Here is a 21,696-nt window from a genome sequence, read left to right as displayed (position 1 = left end):
ACTAATGAACAGGCTGCTGATATTTAAAAACACACAGTGTTCATAAAATGAAAGTGTACTGAGAGTGTCTGTGATATCTGCAGTCTGACTGGTTTGAACTGGTCCCAGTTTGATGCTCTGCAGCTGCTCATCTGAGGCTGGAAAACTGCTGGACCAGGTGCTGCCCATTACCTCACACTGTGTGTGTGTGTGAGAGAGAGAGAGAGATAGAGAGGCCATTAGTTTGGATGGAGAGGGAAGAAGAGCCAAGCAACAGCAACACACACTTTTTTTTCAGTAACAAACATTCTCATAGACATGAACTCTCTCTCTCTCTCTCTCTCTCTCTCTCTCTCTCCCCTGTTGTCAGTGGTTTTATTAGGGGACCCAGGGGTTTTTAATTAAGAGGGGAGATGAGGAGAGACCTGCTTCATTTTAGCCTCTCAGCCCATCTTAGTAATGAAACCACTCTCTCTCCCTCACACACACATGCACCCACCCACACACACACACACACACACACACACTCTCACACAAAGAGAGAGAAACTGAAAGTTCAGTATTCCAGTTTGTTGTGGTGTAGGAGAGAGAAACACTGACAAATGATTAAAAATCAAATAAACAGGAGGCGCCCTCATAGCTCAATGGTGAGGGCGCATACCATGTGGGCACTAGTGTTCTGAGCAGGCAGGACCCCGGTTCGACTCCCGATCCGGATGGACCTTCACTGCATTCATTCCCCACTCTCTCTCTCTGTTTCCTGTCTCTCTCACTGTCCTATGAATAAAGGCAAAAAATACTTAAAAAATCAAACAAATAGTCAAAGAAACAAACATGAGCAGAAACCTGTGTACCTACAGTAAAGTAATTCATGAACAAGATTCAAGATAAAGTAAGAAAAAATTATAAGACTCACAGATTAAACATGTTAAATAACTATAAACAAGCAAACACACAGCAACACATACTCCAGAAACATTACGGATACAGAGTTTGAACTACACTCAGTCATCAGGGTATGATAAGGTAGCAATGCATGTGGATCTAGGTGCATTTCCATCTGCTTATTTTTATATGTATTTTCAAACTGCACATTAGAACAAAAAAAAAAACCTAGGTGGAAACACTGAAAATGATGAAAAACACTGGCAAAGCATCTCAACCACCAACAGTTCCGTTTTGAGACTGGGGTGTGTTATGCTTGTAGTGATGAATGTGTAGAAGACTGATATTCCAGTGGGACTGATCCTGTTGACCACCACCCCACACATATCTGAATAGTTGAATAGTAAATAGTTGTCCTCTGTTATTCTTTGTACTGAAAAAGGCCTGTCAATCTTTTAGAGAGCGATAAAAGCATCATGTTCTGTAGCTCATGTTTTGAAGGTGGGTGGGGCACATACTGGTCCTTCTCCTCTGAAGGGGCGGGGATGCTTTAGCTTTGACTACAACATTCAGCTGCTGACTAGTGCACAGATGGGGATGTTGTTGTTGTTAATAAACTTCCATACATCAGCAGTGAGAGAGAATGGAGGCATCTGTCCAGCTGCAATCACTCCATAAAATAATCTGAAACAGACACACACACACAGATGCACAGTGGCTGTATTGTGAATCTTCTGGCTGTGTCTCGATGATAACAATGACTTGTGGGCTAATTGAATCCACAATACAACAGACGGACACACACACACACACACACACACAAAATGAGCAGCTGAATCAATAGATAAGCTTCTGACAGTTAATCAGGCGTTTGCTTGGACAGACGCAGAGTTCATTCAAACCAAAACACTTTGATTCTCAATTTGAACGACGCAGTTTGTGTCTGATTGAGTCAACAGAACCAGACACCTTCTGCTTTTTCATCATCATTCTATCCATCCTCTTCCTCCTGCTGTTTATGTATTCCCCTCTTCACCATCATGTTTCAGTTTTTTTATTTTTCATATTGTTTGTTTTCATTATCTAGTTCTTTACCATTTTTATGTTTTGTCTTTGTTTCCTTTGTGTGACTTGTTTTCATTCCCTGCATTTTCCATCATCTTTATATTAGTTTTTCTTTGTTACTCTTTGTCTTTTACACCATCTTCTTTGTTTTCTTCTTTGTTTTCATTTTAAACTGTATGTTCTATTCCATCTTCTTTGTTTTCATCTTCCCGTTCTCTTTGCCGTCTTCAGTTTGTCTTTTCTTTTTCTCTCTCGTCAAAAGTGATGAGCACATCATGCATTCATCTTCCTCAACAGCTATCTTATCTCTCTGGCATGTGTTTGATCAGCTCCTGCTGTCAAGGCATAATTTAATGTTCAGTTCTTTAAGAATTTGTATTAAAAATAAACTCTCACCAATTCAGCTTAGAATTCGCTATTTATGGGAAGTGAAGAAATCTACATCAAGGCCGAGGGCATGCGCAGAAAGAACACAGTAAATTGTTTACATGGTACATGGTTTTTCTCTTAATTGGCTTGAAGAAGTTTAAACTATCCCTCTGTAACCAATTCAAATTTCTGACTGACTGAGTTGTTTATGTTAATTTTATGCTGTTTGGGCTTTTAAACCAAAAACAATTGAAATATTTGACACCATGTAAACATACCGTTTCTGTTTCTTCTTCTTCATCTTTCTTTTTGATCACTTCATGCTGTGATTCCAGTGGAGGGTGACAGTGGTTGTCGGTCAAAGTCAGTGTGTGTGTGTTACCGGAGGTGATCTTGTTTTGTTGTATTTCCCCAAAATGAATTTCCCAAACTTACTCTTTAATACCTGTGATCTAATTAACACACATGGAACACCTGGAACATTTACTTTCAGAGGTCAAAAGACGATAATACTTCATCATTCAAAGATAATTAAACAAGCTTAATCTTCAGTAAGCTTTTACCAGTCCTCAACACATTTTTTATGCAGTGAGGATAAAGCTTGACTGACAAAGTGAACTGATGTTGCTGTGCTGAGAATAGATGCCTCAGAACGTCTGTTTCTGAGGCACCGTTACTCCACTGGCACTACAGTCCCCAGGCAATAGGTGCATTTAAGTCAGAATAAAAAAGTGTTTGATGTGGTTAAAGCAGGTAAACAAGTCTGTGCTGATTTATAAATGAGTATGATTGATTCTGACAGTGTCTGTTGTCCCGTATTGAAAAGCTTCCTCTTCAGTTCATTAAATCCCCTGCAGCCGTCTGAAGGCAGCAGGACACATATGTTGATAAATCAGCAGCACCTGATCTGAGAAGTGCTGCCACAGAGGACGGTGCCATTGTGCAAGGTCATCCACTGCGTTTACCTTGATTAAATGGTGTGCAAATGACAACAGGCTGCTACAGAATAACCACACACACACACACACTTATACACATCAGACTGTGTTCCGCTTGTTATGAAGGAGATAACGGTTGTTTTGAATTTTGCCGCTGCTGCCTCATATCTGTGACTCATTTCCTCCATGATGGTGTATTGAGTGATTACTTGAAATACCATGGACCAGGTCATTGAACATGTTTATTTCTTTAACAATGAGGTTTCTTTCCCTCTCAGAATGCTCCATCTGAAGTATTATATATATTTATATTTTATATTTTATATATTTATATTTATATTCCACAAAGGGCTGTTCCGGGGAATTACTATTTCACTTCCACAAACTTAAGTGCCATTTGACAGAAAGTGAAAAAGCCCCTAAGATTTATCTTGGGATATTACTACTATAAAATGAATATTACTTTTTTTTTCTTTTTCTAAAATCAAGAAGAAAAGTAGAAATTTCTGTGAAGCAACATATAACATAACATATCAGCAGGTTAAGGACACAGGTTCCTTGGCATACTGTGTCCAAGAATTTACACTGATTCAAAATAGCATAGTAAATCAAAAGTGGTCTCAGTCTTTCATTTATGAATAAACTGGTGTTTGTTTATCTGATATATTTACACAGTTTTGTGTTTGTCTCTGCAGTACCCAGCGCTCCTCCTCAGAACATCACTTTAGAAGTTGTCCTGTCCAGGGTAAGTTTACATATTTTTTTACATATATTTTACATATTTTTATTCCCTCATCTCCTTGTCCACATCTCTACACTGCAACAATGGCAACAAAAGTCAACTCTGTTCCATTCACTAATAACAGTTAAAAAATAATTTAAGGACGTTTTTTATATTTCAAGACTTAATGATTGGCTGAGATGACCTGAGCTTTTAATTCAGAGTGAAGTTGCCTTCAAAAACCATTTAACATTTATGGCTGATTCCCCAGCTTTCTCCACCCTGGAAGTGACTGATGACTGTTTATTCTGACACATATTTAAACTGTGACACTGCCATCAGTCAACAGTTGCTCTCTAGTGATCTGGCCTCATTTTACTGATTGATGTGAACCACAAATGTACACACACGCATTTGTACTGTGTGTATATGTATGTGTGTGTTTTTATTTATTTATTTTCCATATTTTGTACTCATTTAATTTCCCTCTCTTTACTGTCCAAGCTGCCCATGTGATTTATGGGATGCAAATACTGTAGAGGACCATGAAACATTATTTCAAGTTCACCCAGAAAAAAAGTCTTATCATAGGGAGGAAGTGATGACCCTCCAATGCCCACCACAGAGGAAAACTAGGTCAGGCCTCTGGGCTTCTGTCCAAAGGCTTCAAAGAGAAGAGTTCACCTTCAGACATGGAGTACATAAATAATAATAATAATAATAATAATAATTGTAACTACACTGGTCTGATGAAATAATGGCCACGCGCAGAGAGTGAGATACGTTTTTAAGCATAGATCTCTTAAGCTAATGTTCATCGATAGCATACCCAAACAAACAGAAATGTTAGCACAACTGAAATGTGCTAACATTTGTCCCATTGTGTCATTGTCCGTGTAAAGTCCATCAACATCATTATTATTAAGTTTACCGTGTGTGGTTCTCAGACCACATGAAGAATACATTGATTTGAGCTGTATTGTCTTTGCTCTGTTTCCATGTTGGTTCTGACCCACAATGCCACAGTCCTTCTCTTTTGAAATGTCGATCATGTGACCCAGCTACTCACACATTTCAAAATAAAAGTAGAGAACACACAATTTTAACAAATACCATTTTCAAGTGATGCATTTTTAATCAACTCTTCCATCAATGTTATCCTTAAGCATCTTATTTATCAATTTTTAATCACCTTTTAAAAGGCTGCATGAACTCAAATATTCCCAAACAAAGATTAAATAACATCTTAATGAAACTGTCTCTAAGACAGTTACAATAATAAAAATAAATACAAGTGGACACAGCCCATAATATTCAATCAAACCACTGCTGGTTGTTGATTAGATGGTGCCAAAATTAGCCAAGGGCAGAGGGGGAGCCAGTCCAGTGTTATCCTAACAGTCAGTTGCATCACACCAGCTCCTCTCATCCTCTTTAAGCAGCAGACCATTTAATGTGGGCACAGAGTCCAAGCTGGAGGAACTGTTCTTTGAGATGCAAAAATATACAGAACCACAAAGGCGAACTCACAACAGTATGATATCTAAATTGACATATAATCTATGGCATTCCACATATGCTTTAAGGGGAGGTTTACTTCCTTTCAGTTATTTTAGCAAACAATCAGGATTAGAATCTAAAAACATGTTCCTATCATTGTTGTCTATTGATTTCATTCTGGTCATAACAGGGTACATGAATATGCACAGCACTACTTAAACTGAGAGCTCCCTGAATTAATTCTGCTGACACCACACAATTTAATTTGATGATCCAGAGCAGGGGTGTCCAAACTACGGCCCAAACTAAGGCAGTTTTTATTGGCCCAGCAGCAAATTCTGAAAATATAATTGAATATGGCCCACACAAGAAGCTTGAGCTCAGCTCTGTTGCACTCCTCAGTTTCAACACTAGATGGAGCCAGCCAAGCAAACGGTGCTTCTCCACTAAACAAAATTCCGGTAAGCGAAGAAAAACTTTTACCGTTAGTCAGCAGAAATGGCGGCAGTACCGAAGAAACGCAAAGTAGCAAGTGAGTGTAGAAGATTTCAAACACGGTGGGAAAATGAATATTTCTTCAAAGAAATCAACGGCAAGTGTGTCTGTTTGATTTGCAATGAAGATGTTGCTGTGATGAAGGAGTATAATGTCCGTCGCCACTATGAGACCAAGCATCAGAGCTACGCATCGTACACCGGTGCCGAACGAACACAAAAATTCAAGCAAATGGCAGCTAGCCTGCAAGCTCAGCAACAGTTTTTTTTTCGTGCTAACAAAGTACAGGAAAACGCCACAGCAGCAAGCTATGAAGTCGCTAAACTTAATGCCCAGCACGGTAAACCGTTCTCAGACGGTGACTTCATAAAGCAGTGCCTCATCAAAGTCGACCTTTCTGCTAAAAAGGAGAAATATGTGTCTGTGATTGCATCTCTGGTGACAGAATTCAACCAGCGTTTCCAAGATTTTTCTGTCATTGAAAAACAAATCAAGCTGTTCTCAACCCCCTTCCTGGTGGATGCAGAAGAAGTGGAAGAAAGTCTGCAGTTAGAACTGATTGAAATGCAATGTGATGATTCTCTGAAGAGTCAACATCAGCTTCTCTCCCTCCCTGACTTCTATCAGTTTGGATAATGCCAAGTTTCCTCTGATGAGACGCCATGCAAAAAGAATGATGAGCCTGTTCGGCTCAACATACATCTGTGAACAAACATTTTCTCAAAAGCAGACTGAGAACCAGAATGACTGATAGCCATCTCTGTGAAGTCCTTTCGTGTCTCAACCATCCATTCAATCCAAAGGACAGCATCACTGCTCCCACTGAGTGCAATGTTCTTCACATTATAGGTAAGTTAGAAATACACACAGTATTCATGTATCAATACGTCACCTCTAATGTGTGGCCCGGGCCATGGTTTATTTTTACGTATTTGGCCCTCACTAAAAAAACTTTGGACACCCCTGATCCAGAGGAATGGGTTTGGAGAATTTCTTAAAATAAAAAGTTTGGATCCGTTACTGCTAATGATCTCAAGGTCTTAACTTGGGATCCATGTAGAAAAACTCAAAAATGTGTACAGAACCACAGGAAATCAATCACTGCTGTTGGGTTAGAAGATTTAAATAAGTAATGAAGGCTTATGAGATTATGCACTGGACATCTGCAAAATTAGAGGCCGTAGATGCAACAGGTGTAATCCTGCATCTGACAGCTACAGGTATTCATTCTACAAACAGCTGTGAGTGATGCCTGATAACACTAAGACATCCCTAGTTTAATGTGGATCTGCAGCCTTTTTTCACCACAAACTGAGGCCTTAACAACCAGTCTTCCATAGGATGACAAGGTAGCAAGGTAAAATAGTTCACTATGATGAAATGTTGGAGATTTGCTGGTCTGCGCAGCACAACCTGTTACCTGACCCACTGAACAAACAGTGCAAATATATCTATAACTTGCTGGATAGATCAAGTTTTATTGATGAGTAGCATTGCCAAAGAAGTTCTGCTAATTTTGGTGCTTCGCAATAGAATACTCCCACTGTGTCGCACTCTGACTAAACATAGCTCTTATACAGCTGAAAGTGATCAGTAAAATAAAGCTGATATCTGAAAAAATAAAAACTAGAAAACCACTGAGATTCAGTTAGAAGCAATAAAGGTACAGAGATCTGAACACAGACATTTTTTTGCCCCTAGCATTTTCCTATATTGCAATATATTATATGCAACATACTGTATATGCAATACCTCTTCTTCTAACACACAGAGTGCACAAAGACACATTTGATTTGAGTCATACTATTTTGATGTACAGACCATTTTTCCATTATTATTGTTTAGCAGGCTCATTATTCCAAATTATATCATTACTAAAATATATTTTTTATATTACATAGTTAGGGGAACAGGTGTTTTAATTCATATTTATAAATCAGTCAATCAAAAATCTTCTGTGTGTGTGTTTCCAGCTTTGAGAATGTAAAGCAGACTGTGTAAACCCATCAGGGTTGAGCAGGAAACTGGAGGTGGAATAAACATAAAAATGTCTTGGCTGCATAAGGTCAATACTGACTCTGCCATCAGCTGGCTCTGAAAAAACTACAGGCATAATTTTCAAATGAATGAGGTATGGAGGAATTACTGTAGTTGCATTTTCTTTTATGCGTCTTACGCCATCACCTGAGGGGTAAAAATCCTCCATTAATTGCTGACTTGGTCTGACTGTAATACATACAGTATATACCTGTTTAAGATACTGTTTGGTCAGATATTTAAGGGTAGAGAAGTGGTGGAGGATGAGAGCTTAGATAAAACCATCACCTAAGAATAAGAAAAAACTTGGTTTGCAAAATGTTTGTGTCATCAGGATTTTTCAAATTGCCTAGAAGAGAGCTGCAGAGAAAATGATGAATGTTGTCTGAGATGTTGTGAAAGGCTCATAATTTATGTCCATATAAAGGAGGGTCAGAATGTCTGTGGAGGACTGACCTCATTTAGTTTCTGTCTGCTTATTTTGCTGCATGTGATTGATATTTTACTGCTGATCGGCTGTTAGATCAGGGCTGATCGATCAGTGATGTGTGATATTTTGAAGCTTCATGAAACAAAAAAAAGGAGGAATATTTTTCTTAACCAAACATTTATTTGAAGAAAAAAAAAATACATGATGTTCAAACGCATGAAAGATGAATACCAAACATACTGAGCAGCAGGTGTCCAAAACACTGCTGATATGTTTTTCAGCAAGCCCTGCCAGCTCCATGCCCTGACATCTGCCCTCCCTGTAAATGAGTAAGAGTTAAAAAGATGGTTGGATAAAGACACAGGTGTCATTAATTTTTTTGTCATTATTATTTTCTAGTTTTAACAGTACTGGTGTACCAGTAAATATCTCAAATGGAAAAATATTTAATTTTAACATCATGTACCCATAGGTAAAGCACTGCCTATTAGCCGCAAGGCACCAATCACAGCTAAGCATGAACTCAGACAACCTCAATTATCTTTAGTCTTTAATGCTTCAGCTGCCAAGTGCCTACATCTATACTATATGTTACAACTACTATGACCCAATAACACATGGTATCCTGATGGAGTGGACAATGCTAGTTTCACTGCTTCCCCTCAGCCTAAAACTCCCACCAATCACCTTTAATGTCAGGAGTGGATGAAGCTGTAGAGAAAGACATAACATATTTTCTTGGACATTAAGTGATAGTGATACTGTGCCCACTGACTCATGTGGCCAAATGGGTCAAGGGTTAAAAAACTTTCTGGTTCTTAAGTCACATACTTAAAAAATATATATAATAGAAGAAACCTGAGCAGTTCGCTTGATTTTATTGTCCCTTAAAAAAGAGATTTCCCTTGCAGCAGCCAATGAAAATATAATAGAATCATCAGTACCATCACTGAGGACAGCTACATATTTTCAAGGGCAAATTAAAGACACATGTCCTTTTAAAGAAGTAGTATTAGTAAACAGTTCATTTCAGTCTGCCATGTCACATGCATGGATAATAGTGAATATGTCCAGCACTGATGTTTGGCATCCAGGCCCTGACCTTATCACTCCCAATTTCCCCAACTTCTTCCATAAAGGAAGATAGCCCCTCTTCAGACCTGGTGCTAACATACATCTAGGGTAATTCCCAAAGACACATTGAGGACACATTGAGATCCAATCACTCAGACCACATTTAGAGGCAGTCTGGGACACATATGGCCACATTGTTTATGCAGTGTGTGTACAAACGTGTCCTTGGCTGCATTGAAGGGCTTCCTACTGAACTGATCTGTTGTGTAGAGGTATGTAATCTTTCATACTTGTTCAGTAAGTGCTCAAATACTGTAAGCTGGCTTTGTCAAAAACTTCTGAAAATTGTAATTTGAAAAGCCTGTAGAGATATATTAGCATGTCAAACATCTTGGGCAGTTTGGTTTCTCACAGATCACAGATTTTGAACACACCACCACCAAGGAATAGACCCTGTCTGTATTGTTTTTATTGAGCAGGGAAGTCAGATCAAATTACAGGGGGTAACTTGAGACGTACACTATTGTGCAGAAGTTTTAAGCACTAAAAGTAAAGTGAGGTTGCTGTCAAAAATAGTCCCATGATGAATTTTTATTCATTTTTATTCATCAGTTAACCTCATGTGAAGTGCGATAAACAGAAAACCTATTATTTCCTATGACCCCTCCTCCTAACTCCCTCCACTTTGCCTTTAAAACAGCTCCAGTTCTCCTCAGTACACCTGTACTTAGGTAGTGTGTTCCAGCAGCTTGGAGACGTTGCCTCAGTTCCTCTGTGGATTCAGGCTGTCTCAGTGTCTGCTGTCTCTTTGTGTAAACTCAAACTGACTCCATGATGTTGAGATCAGGGCTCTGTGGGGGTCAGACCATCTACTGCAGGACTCCTTGTTCTTCTTGTCTCTGAGGACAGTTGTTTATGATGCTGACTGTGTGTTTGGACTCATTGTCCCGCTGCAGATTTAATCTGGGACTGATCAGACACCCCCCCGATGGTACTGATGAAGGATAGGAGCAAAAACATCTAAAGTGCCTAAAACTTTTGCACAGTATTGTATGTGGAGATATGTTCAAAAGCCAAGTGTGAACTGACGTACTTACAGCTGTCCAGTTGTGATCAGATCAGGCAAGACAGCTACAGGTGGACACTGGGGTGTAGGTGGGGCTTATAAAATGTCTTGGTTAAATGTTACATATGGAGCAATATAAAAGTGTCAGAGTATTTTAGAGGCATCAGCAGTAAAAACGCTGGTATTTTTTTTGCTCAGTTGGGCCTGATACAATGTAGATATATTAAAACATAACAACTCTGCAGCAGACATTTTGTTTATTAATGGCAAAATCCAGAAAAAAAACTGAATGTGAACTCTGAACTGTGTTGAACTCCTGCAGCATCCTGCTCACTGCTTAATTACCAGTCATGCACACTTTCTGTGAGTGTGTGTGTGTGCGGGTGTGTGTGGGTCCAGCCTCTGTCAGTTTCTCTGCAGCTTGTTTCTGAAGGAGAAAATGTGAATCTCTCTGCTCTTGTCAAGTATCTGCTGTCAAACCAACTTTTCAGACAAATCTGACATTTCCTCAACTTTCCTCCAGTCGGTGGAGCGTTACTGTCAAAGTGTGTGTGAGAGTGTGTTGTTGAATGCTTGGTTGAACACACAGCCAGAGTTTACAGTATGTCAGTTCCAGAATTCTCCAGAGAGTCCAGTCAGGGTCATTGTCTCTCTGGCTGTCAGAGTGAGGATCAGGAGTGGATTCTGAGAACATCCAGAACATTTCCAAACTTTAGGTTCTACTACTGCTCAAAAAGCTGCCTCTGGAAGAGTTCCCATTGGAGCGATTAAACCTCCCGATGGGTCTCTGCAGGAATCACATGTGTTAGTCTGGAGAACCTGGAGACTCATTTAAACATTCATTAAAAGAACCAGCAGTGAAGGGTCCAGCTGAGCTCAGTGTGAAGTGTTCATTTAACTTCTGAGCACATGAAAGGAGGTTTTACACAGTCCATTATGAAAACTCTTAGCTCCTCACTGTGAGGGGGCTGTACAAACCATAATTCACTCTGGTCTTCATATATTCATCATCCTTTCACATATTTTCACTCTATATAGAATACAGCCAAAATACATTCATTTACTGTCACAAATTGATCTCCCTTATCCATGTATTTACTTACTATATACTCAATCATTTAAGTGTATTTTCACTTTCACTAAGAAATATGACCGTTGAAGTTATTCTAAAATATGGTATCAAGGTCTACCTTGTCTGTTCAAGCCTAATGGAGGCAGAAGGACATAACTGTTCTCTGATCTGGTTCTTTCTCTGGTTCCATGAGCAGTCAGTGAAAAATGAAGACATCAGTAAAATGACTCCAGTGTGTTGACAGCTTCCTTATTTCTTAAGATAAGGTTTGAGTTCTCTATACAGCCTCTTAGAAGCAGTTTGTCAGTGGGTTTTGTTTTTTCAGTGTCTTCAGCATCAGGACAGTCATCAGTGGTTCGTGCGCACTCAGTGCTGTGTTTATCACTCCTTAGACAAAATAAAGAGTTCTAACTAGTGTTATCTTCTTCTCTTTCATGGGTCCAACTGTGCTGACGGCAAATGGCCGAACTGTCAGAACACACAGCCAAGGGTAATCTTTAAACCTCAGCACCCAGTGATTCCAGTCATAGGACAGAGTAAATAAACAGAAAAGACATTTTTAGCGATTAAAATGGATAAAAATAATTCTCCAGTCTCAGAGTTCAGTCCTGGTTATTTCTGTAAAATCTAATGACAGTACAGAATGTCCTCTGGGGTTTTTATTACTGTAATAGAATAGGATTTTAGTTTTAACATTGTGCAATAACGCAGTTTCACTGGCTGCAGTTTGGCTGCAGAGTGATTTCGGGAAAGTTTGTGATCCACGAAGAGCTGCTGGACATGACCTTTACTGTGTCAGAGGAAAGAAAAAAGTTTTGATTTTAAAAGTTTCAGCCAGTTTGAACTTTGACACATACACGCGCGCACACACACACACACACACACAGGGTTTGATATGTTTGGCATTTTCTAGTGTACATTAAAGATTTTAAACCAAAAAAACAGAAAAGAAACTACACACATACAGTAATTATCCTTTCATTAATTTAATCACACATACTGCATGTTCACTCACTCACTCATTTAATTATGTCATTCATTTATTTAGTTCAATCATCCTGTCACTCAGCTGTTCATTCATTTACCTACTCACTTAATTAGTCATTCATTTTTTTCCCTTATTAATTAATTCATTGACCAGTTTAGTCGTTTATTCTCTCCTTCATTCATCCATGGCATCAGACAGTCACTTATATCTGAATTCACTCAGACACTTAGTTCATTCTTTCATCCACTTCAGATCTCAGATCTCACACTTTGTGAAATCATCCATTCAGTATATTAGTCTTACGACATAAAATACCACATGTCCTCCCTGCGCCATCTCTCTCAGTGATACACCTGTGATGATGTCACTGAACAGCAGATAATTACCTTTAATCATCAGGTTCCCCCACTCCAATGTTTTGCACAGAGTTGTCGTGGTAACAGGATGATTGCACCCTCAGAAACATAATCATCAGTTTGTTGTCATTCATCGGCTCCATTTCACCCTCGAACATCACACGAGGCTCCGCCCACTTCATTGAGACTCCTTATTGGACAGAGAATGACACAGCTGAGCTCTGATCACACACACACACACACACACACACACACAAACACCCCACCCACCCCACATAACTTACACGTTGTTGTCATGTGCTGTTTGTCATTACATTAAAAGTGACAGCAGCTTCCACTTTATTTGAAGTTCTGGGCAGTGTAATTTATAATTGGATCACAGACGGTGGCTTAACTGTCTCTGGAAAATCCTTATAAACACTTTCTGTGCACACAGAAAACCAACTGCTCACACCTGTGTGAGTATTGCTAATATTGTTCTAAAACCAAGCAGCTGCTTATTTCCTGAATGCACACACATAGACACACACACTCACACACACACACACACACTGCATGGTGCAGCATGGTATTGCATGTTGTATTGCAAAACAAATAGAGACAGTCTGCCCTCCATGTGATTGCTCCTTTTACCCAGAAGACATTAACACACACACACACACACACACACACACACACACACACACACACATTCAATGTGATTGCAGCTCTCACCCAGAGGACATGAACAAACAATCACAGATTGAATTCAGGGAGTGTTTACTCACCTGGCCCTGTGTGTGTGTGTGTGTGTGTGTATGTGTGTGTTTGTGTGGAGGTCACAGGGTGGATGAGGTGTTCTGTATGCAGCTCTCACACTGCAGCCCCACATAAAGAAACCCACTGAATTAATTCCAGTTTCAGTTTAAAGTTTTGTTTTTCTTCAGAGCTTTCTCACTCATCGATTGGACAAACTGCTCAGCAGCACAAACAGTCAAAGTACAGCTGGAAATACAATAATACTGACTGTACTGCTAAATGAAATGCACCAGTGCTGTCACCTGTCCTGCATCACCAACACAGGAGTTTCTGAATAATTCCTTTGTGTGCAGAGTAGGAGGAAGAAGCAGGAGATTCATGCGAGGAGGCAAACTTTTATAAGAACTACAATTCCCACATTTAGTTTCTGACTGCTGTCTTGACAAATACAGACCTGTCTCACCCCATCTCATCGTTTCTGCCTCAGTGAAAAAGTACACAGACAACTGAAGCTCTGTGACCTGCCTACACTTACTGTCCCTACACTTAGGCATCAGATGCCATCAGTGCACAGAAGTTTTGATGTTACTCATGACACAGTATTTTACATTTACCTAAGTAATGCTGCTTAAGACTGAAAACAGCACCTTGTTAAAGAAAAAACTCTGTTGGGGCTAGAAAGTCCAGTTTGAGAAAGAGATCTATGAGTTTGAAGGTTGATCAGTCACCAAACAGTTTTACAGGACAACACACACAGGTGGTGTATGACACCATTACTTTGTAAATAGACCTCCACAATGATGACATGACTGACATCATCATAGGGTGACAGTCATCAACTCGTCAGAGAAGCAGCAATTTCATCATATTCACTCCCATAACTAGCACATCCTACCTTGATTTTGTTGGTCTGTGCAGCATGTCCTAGTTTATTATTGCTCCGTGCTACCAAAAGGATGTTCCCATGTTGTCCGTCTCAAAGATGAACTGGTTAGACTTTGGTGGTCAAAGGTCAAGGTCACTGTGACTGCACAAACCATGTTTCTGACCATATCTCAAGAATACGCATGCTAGTTAACTACAACTTGACTGGTTGACGGAGGTATAATTTGAAGTTTGAATGCCACAGTCTATCTGAGTATTGTTGCTGACCACGTGCATACCTTTATGGCCACAATTTACAGTTTTCTAACGGCTACTTCCAGCATGATAATGTTCCATGTCACAAAGCAAAAGTTCAATAGAACACCTTTGAGATGTGGTAGAATGGGAGTTTAGCAGCATGAATGTGCAGCTGACAAATGTGCAGAAATTATGTGATTCAGTCTTGTCAACATGGACCAGAATCTCAAAGGGATGTTTCCAACATCTCGGGGAATCCATGTCATGAAGAACTGAGGCTGTACTGAGAGCGAAGAGAGGCCTTACTCAATATTAGTATCCTGTTCATTAAGTTTCCCTCAGACATGCCTCACTATCACTTCTGTTCTGGTTATTATCAGTACTTATTATCAGTGTCATCATCATCAGCTTTCTGCAGACCTCCTTGTATTTTCCTTGTGTCCTCTAAGGAAAAATTCAAACAGACTGAGGTTCTCCATCTGTTTGAAAGCAGCGAACAAGGCCATGGCTTCACTTGCCCTGCTGCTTTACAACATAGGCTACATCTGAATACAAAGCAGCTGCAGAAGTGATTTCCACTCCTGACATTTTCTGCTCCACTCAGACAGAAAAAAAACAGCAGAATGATTCAGTGTTACAGTGGACCCTGAGGCCACCTCACCTCTAATCCACACATGGAAAGAAGATACATCTGAAACCAGCTTAATTGATCCGCTGAGCCTATTTGGTTCAGTCAGTGGCTAAAAGGAGATGAAACTGAACAACTTAATGAACACAGCAGTCTGTGGTTCAGCTGGTTCGTTAGGAGCAGGTGGAGAGTGGGCTTCAATTAATAACATACTATATAGGTCTGATGCTAACCAGTGAGGTGGTTCACTTTGAGGGCAGTCTCTAGCAAGACAAACACATCTGAAAATTCAGACAAGGTAAAAGTCTGAGGTATGGAGATGAATAGTAATGTTAGGTTAGTTTCTCTAACACTTTGAAATAAATAATTCCACCATACTTCACTTCCGGCAAAAGAAAAATGGGATTAGATTGTTCAGTTAGTTAATGGACAAAATACAGAAGCAGTACAAGTAGCGCGGGTGCTCACAGTTATATATACAGTATATATTATTATTACAGGCCTCATTTGCATTTCCTACAATGTATTTGCTGTTGCAGTTTAGTTGTATATAAACAGAAATGCTATAGTACTGAATAGCAATAGCATTAGTAGCAGCCGTAATAAAGGCAGCAGCAGTATCAGTAGTAACAGTAGTTGCAGCAGTAATCGCTACAGCAGACAATATTGTAATTATAATGCTAGATTTCATGAAGATAAATGTATGCACAGTCATATTATTTGTTGTACTAATAGTCTAATGAAGAGATCCAAGGAAGGTTGCAGTAGTTGTTGTTGTTGTTGTTGTTCATGTAGCTGGAGAGTGTTCACCTCCAGGTGAGACTTGGTGATGGTGCTGTCCTCCTTCATGGATGGTTTGCCTCTTTATGTCTTTGTGGGAGTTGTTCCAAAATGAATGTAACTTCTGTATTGTTTCCATGGAGACCTCACATCCAACTGTGTCCTGTTAAAGTGGTTAATTAGTTAATGAAGTGCATGGTGACGCCTGGCCAGAGAGAGAGAGAGAGCGAGAGTATGGAGGAATTTGGCCGACACGCACATTTATTTAATTTTTCCCTTTTCTCTCCTGCCGTTCTTCTGCCTCTCCTCCCCTCCCTCTCAGTAATCAGTTCTGCTGTAATCAATTAGCAGGATGAGGAGCAGCAGAGGGAACAGGTGCAGCTAAATGTTAATGAATTCCTCTGTGGCCATAGTCACAGTAACACTGGCTGAATATTTAAACTGCTCGTTGGCCCGATGACTTACACCACAGCTGATGGAGGGATACACACACCTCACTCTGTGTGTGTGTGTGTGTGTGTGTGTGTGTGTGTGTGTGCGCGCGTGTGTGTGTGTTAATATGACACAGACAACAACAGATGCATGAATGTGTGTGAAACAATCTGTACATGTGTAAGTGGCTGTCTGGTTCTGAGCTGTGCATGTTTTGTATGAAATGACGATCAACTTCAATCCGTGCTGTTGCTCAGAATAGCTCAGTGTGGTTGGATTTTTGAACACTGGAAGTTTGTGACCTCCCAACCCTGTCTGTGGTTCTGACCCCCAAACCCAGTGATTCATCATACTGATGATGACTTACTGTCTAAATAAGGCCTTGTAATTTCCTAAATCAGCTGCTCACTGTAGTTCTAAAGAAGGAGAGTCCATTTTTTGGGAACTATTTTCAGTGGCAGATTAATGATGTTTTTTTTTTTTTTTTTCTAATGAGTATTCCGAGTAGCAGGATGGTGCATGTGGGACTGACCCAAAATAAACCATGATATTCATTGTATTAAAGGAAGGAACATGTCACCCAGTCCAACAGTGTGAGGTCAGCTACAAAATCAATTAACAGAAAAATGTTTAAAACAGTGATATAAATGACATCACAACTGGTGACCAAGTGTTACAATGAACAGGCAACAATAGTCTGTAATCTCAGATAATCTCAATAATAACGTCTGTTTCTTTCTTGCTGTTTTTCATATTTCTCGGCATGTTAACACCACCTGGACATGAGTGGAATACCATGTTCCAAGATCATGCTCTACCTATTCTATGAGACAATTGCTCACTAAACACCTTCGCTGTGTAAGGTTTTCAGGCTTCCAGAGACTCCCTCCCCTCTGGCCTCTCTGTCTGACTATGCCACAGACACATGAACCAAAATCACTGCAATAGTTTTTCATGGGTCAGATTCTGTTCATATAAAGAGTCATTTTAGATTGTCAGTGTCTGTCATTGTTTTACAGCTGTTTCACTGACACTGCTTAGAGCAAACTGACATTATTTTGGCTGCTTTTGTTATCATGCAACCTAACTAAACCACTACTACTACAACTACACAACTACTAACTATTATAACTACTTGATAAGACAAAAAAAAGAGGAAGAGAGTTTGATGCAACAGAGATCCTTTTAAAAATGTAATGCAATTCATTAATCTTCATTCATTAATGCCCACATAACACACACACACACACATTGGGTTTTATCAGTAGGATGGTTGATGGCAGCTGCCTTACAGAGCAGAGCACACTGGGGGCCGAGCAAACATCTGCTGTGTGTGTGTGTGTGTGTGTGTGTGTGTGTCAGAGGTGGGTTGTTAACATGCAAATAAAGCAATTAAAATTCATGCAACACACACCCAAACAAACACACAAACACACACAGTTACACACACATTGAAATATATGCAACATATAGACCCTGGTGCACACACAAACACACAGTGAAATTCAGACTACCAGAGCTTTTTACATCAGTAATTCAATCAGAACAGAAAGACACAGACACCAGGGGCCTGTATCATGAGGCAGGTTTATCTTATTCTGGATTTCTTGAGGTTATCTGGCTTCACTGAGCCTAACATTAACTATCCAGCTCTGAGTATGTTCACATAAAAGAGGCAGAACTGTTAATGAGGAGTGACATCATCAGAATGATGAACAAACTATTCTGAATATGTGATGGAGGAGAAATTAGCTCATGTCTGATTGAAATGTTGTATTTAAAATCCTAGGAAATACTGAACAGTGTGGATTACTTTTCTAATAAAACAGAACAGAGGAGTTTTTATTTCTTGTTATCATCACAAAGTCGCCTCATGTTAATGGAATAAGACTGCAGAAGCATCAAAACTGCCAGGCATCCTGCTGGGAATGACAGAATCTTGTGCAATTAAAATGCAGCTTTAATCATCACTATGTATTTATTTAGTCTGGTAAACTCTCCCTCTGTTTATTAAAAGCTCTGGAAGACATGGAGAGTCTGGAACAGCAGCATGATTCTACCAATGTATGAAAATATCTGTTGCACTTTATTATTCATCATTTCACTGTAAACCTTTTTGTACATGTGATGATACTATAGGACTGATGGCTGGACATGATGTTTCCAGTGATCTGATTGGTCAGTGATCTGTGATTACAGGTTTACAGATTTAGCCTGTAGTTTAGCCATGCAGCACAGGTCACCATGGTGACCCAACCTGGTTAAAACCAAGCCAGCTTCATGATACCAAACCTGAGATAAGCCCAAAGACAGATAGATAACCCTACTAATCTCTTTGTGGTACACAGCATAGATCAATATCAGACTCATCTGAACAAAAACAGAAAAGCAACAGAAGTCAGGTGGGCCTCTCTGCTGATCGGAGTTATTTTTTTAAGGATCATTTAATAACTCGCATATTTCCACAATTTTATAAAGTAAAATTTGAAACAAAATTCACAAAATACTCTCACAAACTCACAAAAATACTTCATCAACCACAAATAGACACAAAACAATCACAAATCATACAAAACCACCACAGCCTCTCTCAGTTTGAGGGCCTTCCTCCTATAGGGGCTGGGCCGTTTTCTTGTCTGTGCCCAGGGGCTCGTCGCCTCATAATCCATTATTGTCCTTAGTCAGAGATTGTTTTGCAGCTTATATTCTTCTCCATCTTAATTGTCTTTCAGAGCATCAAAGTGTCATGGCAGCCACCTGTCCGCAGTGCCCAGAACGGCATCATCACTGCCTACAAGATCAAATACAGGAAGACTGGACGGCGTGGAGACCAAGAGGCCATCGAACCCAACAACTTCTGGTACCTGTTCACAGGTGAGGCTTGGCAAAGGGAAGTTCAAGTCATTTACTTTAGATTCTTGAAGTTTCCTTTTTTTAAAAAGGTGTAGTCATTTCCTAAAACAGCTAGGCACTGCAGGTTTTATCAAATTTTACTCAAACAAGAAGACATAGTGCATTTGTTGGGGACTATTTTCAGCAGTGGATTAATACACAATTAATGCTCTAGTTAGTCTTGAATAGATTTTAAGCAATGTAGCCCTATGCTACAGAGCGAGAAGGTATATAAGGATTTTTATGCGCAGACACAGTTGTTAGTAAGATCACTTGGTCTTTTCATGAGATTCGTTGATAATAACAACAACAATATATTATATATTATATATATAATAATATATTATTGCCCTCATTTTCTCTTCCGAATTAATTCCGTATAAATGGTCTCTTTGTTTTTACAATCATTCCAAGGTCCAAACTATAAAAAATGCCAAAATGTAATGTCTGTAGATTCCATATGAGGGGGTGTAAGGATAGAGAAATGCTTTCACTGAATTTTACCTGAGGCTGACAAAGTCGTCCAGTGTGAATATTCAAATAGAGACAAAGAGTAGATTCAAATCCTCAATATGTGTCTGTGTTTTAGTGTGTCTGGAAATGTGTGTGCATGTTGGTGAGTGGCATGTGTTTTTTCTTCTTCACTGAAAATAAATCAGCATTTGCCTGTCTGTGTGTGTGTGCATGTGTGTGTGTCTGCATTCTAACTGCCACCAGCTATAATTTCAGATTGAGGTTTGCAGGATTTGAATGAAAGTGATCTTCCTTTTCATTATTTCACACTGATGGTTATCTTCATCTGTCTGCCCGCGCAGGAATTCATTCCCCAGTGACAGGTGTTTGTGTGTGTGTGTGCTGAATCTGATCCGCTTGCTGCAAGCCTTGCTGTCAGCAATAATCACCCCTTTTTACTTACTGAGAATAAAAAAAAAACTGCATTTCAACAGAGAAAATAAAAAATTGCAGCCACACTGGGCAGATTAAAGGATAACACATTTAATATTTATTCTTAACACTTTAATGTTACTCTTAAGTTTACACCACATGGTAGACTTAAAAATTACAAAAGAACATCTCCAGTTCACCAAATTAAACCCAGATAGTTCAGCCTTGTCTGTTTGCTGGCTCATTATTTTAGCAAAAACTGGAGCTAAGGTCGGTGGGTTCAAACTGAAAATGCGACTTCTTTGGGCTCTACGCTTCCAGCATGTTGGAAAACAATAATTGATTTAACAAAATTAATAGAGGAAAACAATGACAGTGTAATATATATAGATAGATACTGAACACACCAGTAAAATTTTCACATACAATTTATTTTCATTTGCCATCAAGTATTACTGCACATTTCTATGTTTTGGTTTTTATGTTTTTTATTTTCCATTCTTAACCAAAGTGTTTAAACCACAGATGGGACTCTGGATGTGAACTCAGGTCTCTGGTGACATAGTCATGTGCTTTGTATTTCTAATATCCACCTAAACCACCTCCTGGTGACTCCACTGCCATTAGTAAATATAGTGCCTCAATCATACAACACAGAAAAGCCCTGGGCGAACCAGGGCTTGAACCCATAACCTTGTTGCTGTGCTACCACTGCTCCACTGTGCCACCCCGCTTTTGCAGTTCAGTCTGTCACAGTCGCTGTGTGAATGTGTGTATGAATGGGTGAATGTGGGTGTAATGTAAAGCGCTTTGAGTTGTCGATACGACTAGAAAAGCGCTATACAAGTACAGTCCATTTAATTTCTAGGAGGCGGGATTGCCTTAGGGCAGCACCACAGGAAAGGTTGTGTGATCAAATCTAATTGGTTCATCCTCAGGGGAGGAGGAATCTGATCATGACTTTCTCTGGCCTTTCTACAGACTTTATGTGGAACTGACACAGCCTAACAGAAAAACAAAAAGGTTAATGTTAAGGATATAATACTGTGTCCAGACTCCATTTCTGAAACATTCAATAAGTGGACGAAGCTTCTAGTCTAGGTCTAATCTCAAATCAAGACCATTAGGTCCAGGTCCTTCAAAAGTTTTTGACTCTAAATCCAATACCCTTGAAACCTCAGCTATTACTATAGAGAAAAAGCCAGTCTAAAGAATAAATCTTACAAATAGAGAAAACCTGATTA

At 39.5% G+C, this 21,696-nt stretch overlaps 1 protein-coding gene across 1 annotated transcript in view; it reads left to right on the top strand.

The window, feature by feature from the left end:
* dcc (DCC netrin 1 receptor) overlaps positions 1–21,696 on the top strand; it is a 239,746-nt gene that overhangs the window by 126,900 nt on the left and 91,150 nt on the right. The window contains 2 exon segments of the mRNA XM_051072616.1: positions 3,932–3,981; positions 19,408–19,549. Coding sequence (XP_050928573.1) covers positions 3,932–3,981; positions 19,408–19,549 — 192 coding nt within the window.

This window comes from Lates calcarifer, linkage group LG9 (assembly GCF_001640805.2).
Source record: "Lates calcarifer isolate ASB-BC8 linkage group LG9, TLL_Latcal_v3, whole genome shotgun sequence".
NCBI classification, from domain to species: Eukaryota; Metazoa; Chordata; class Actinopteri; family Centropomidae; genus Lates; species Lates calcarifer.
The sequence above is the reverse complement of the archived record's forward strand: the minus strand, read 5'-3'. Positions and strand labels throughout refer to the sequence as shown.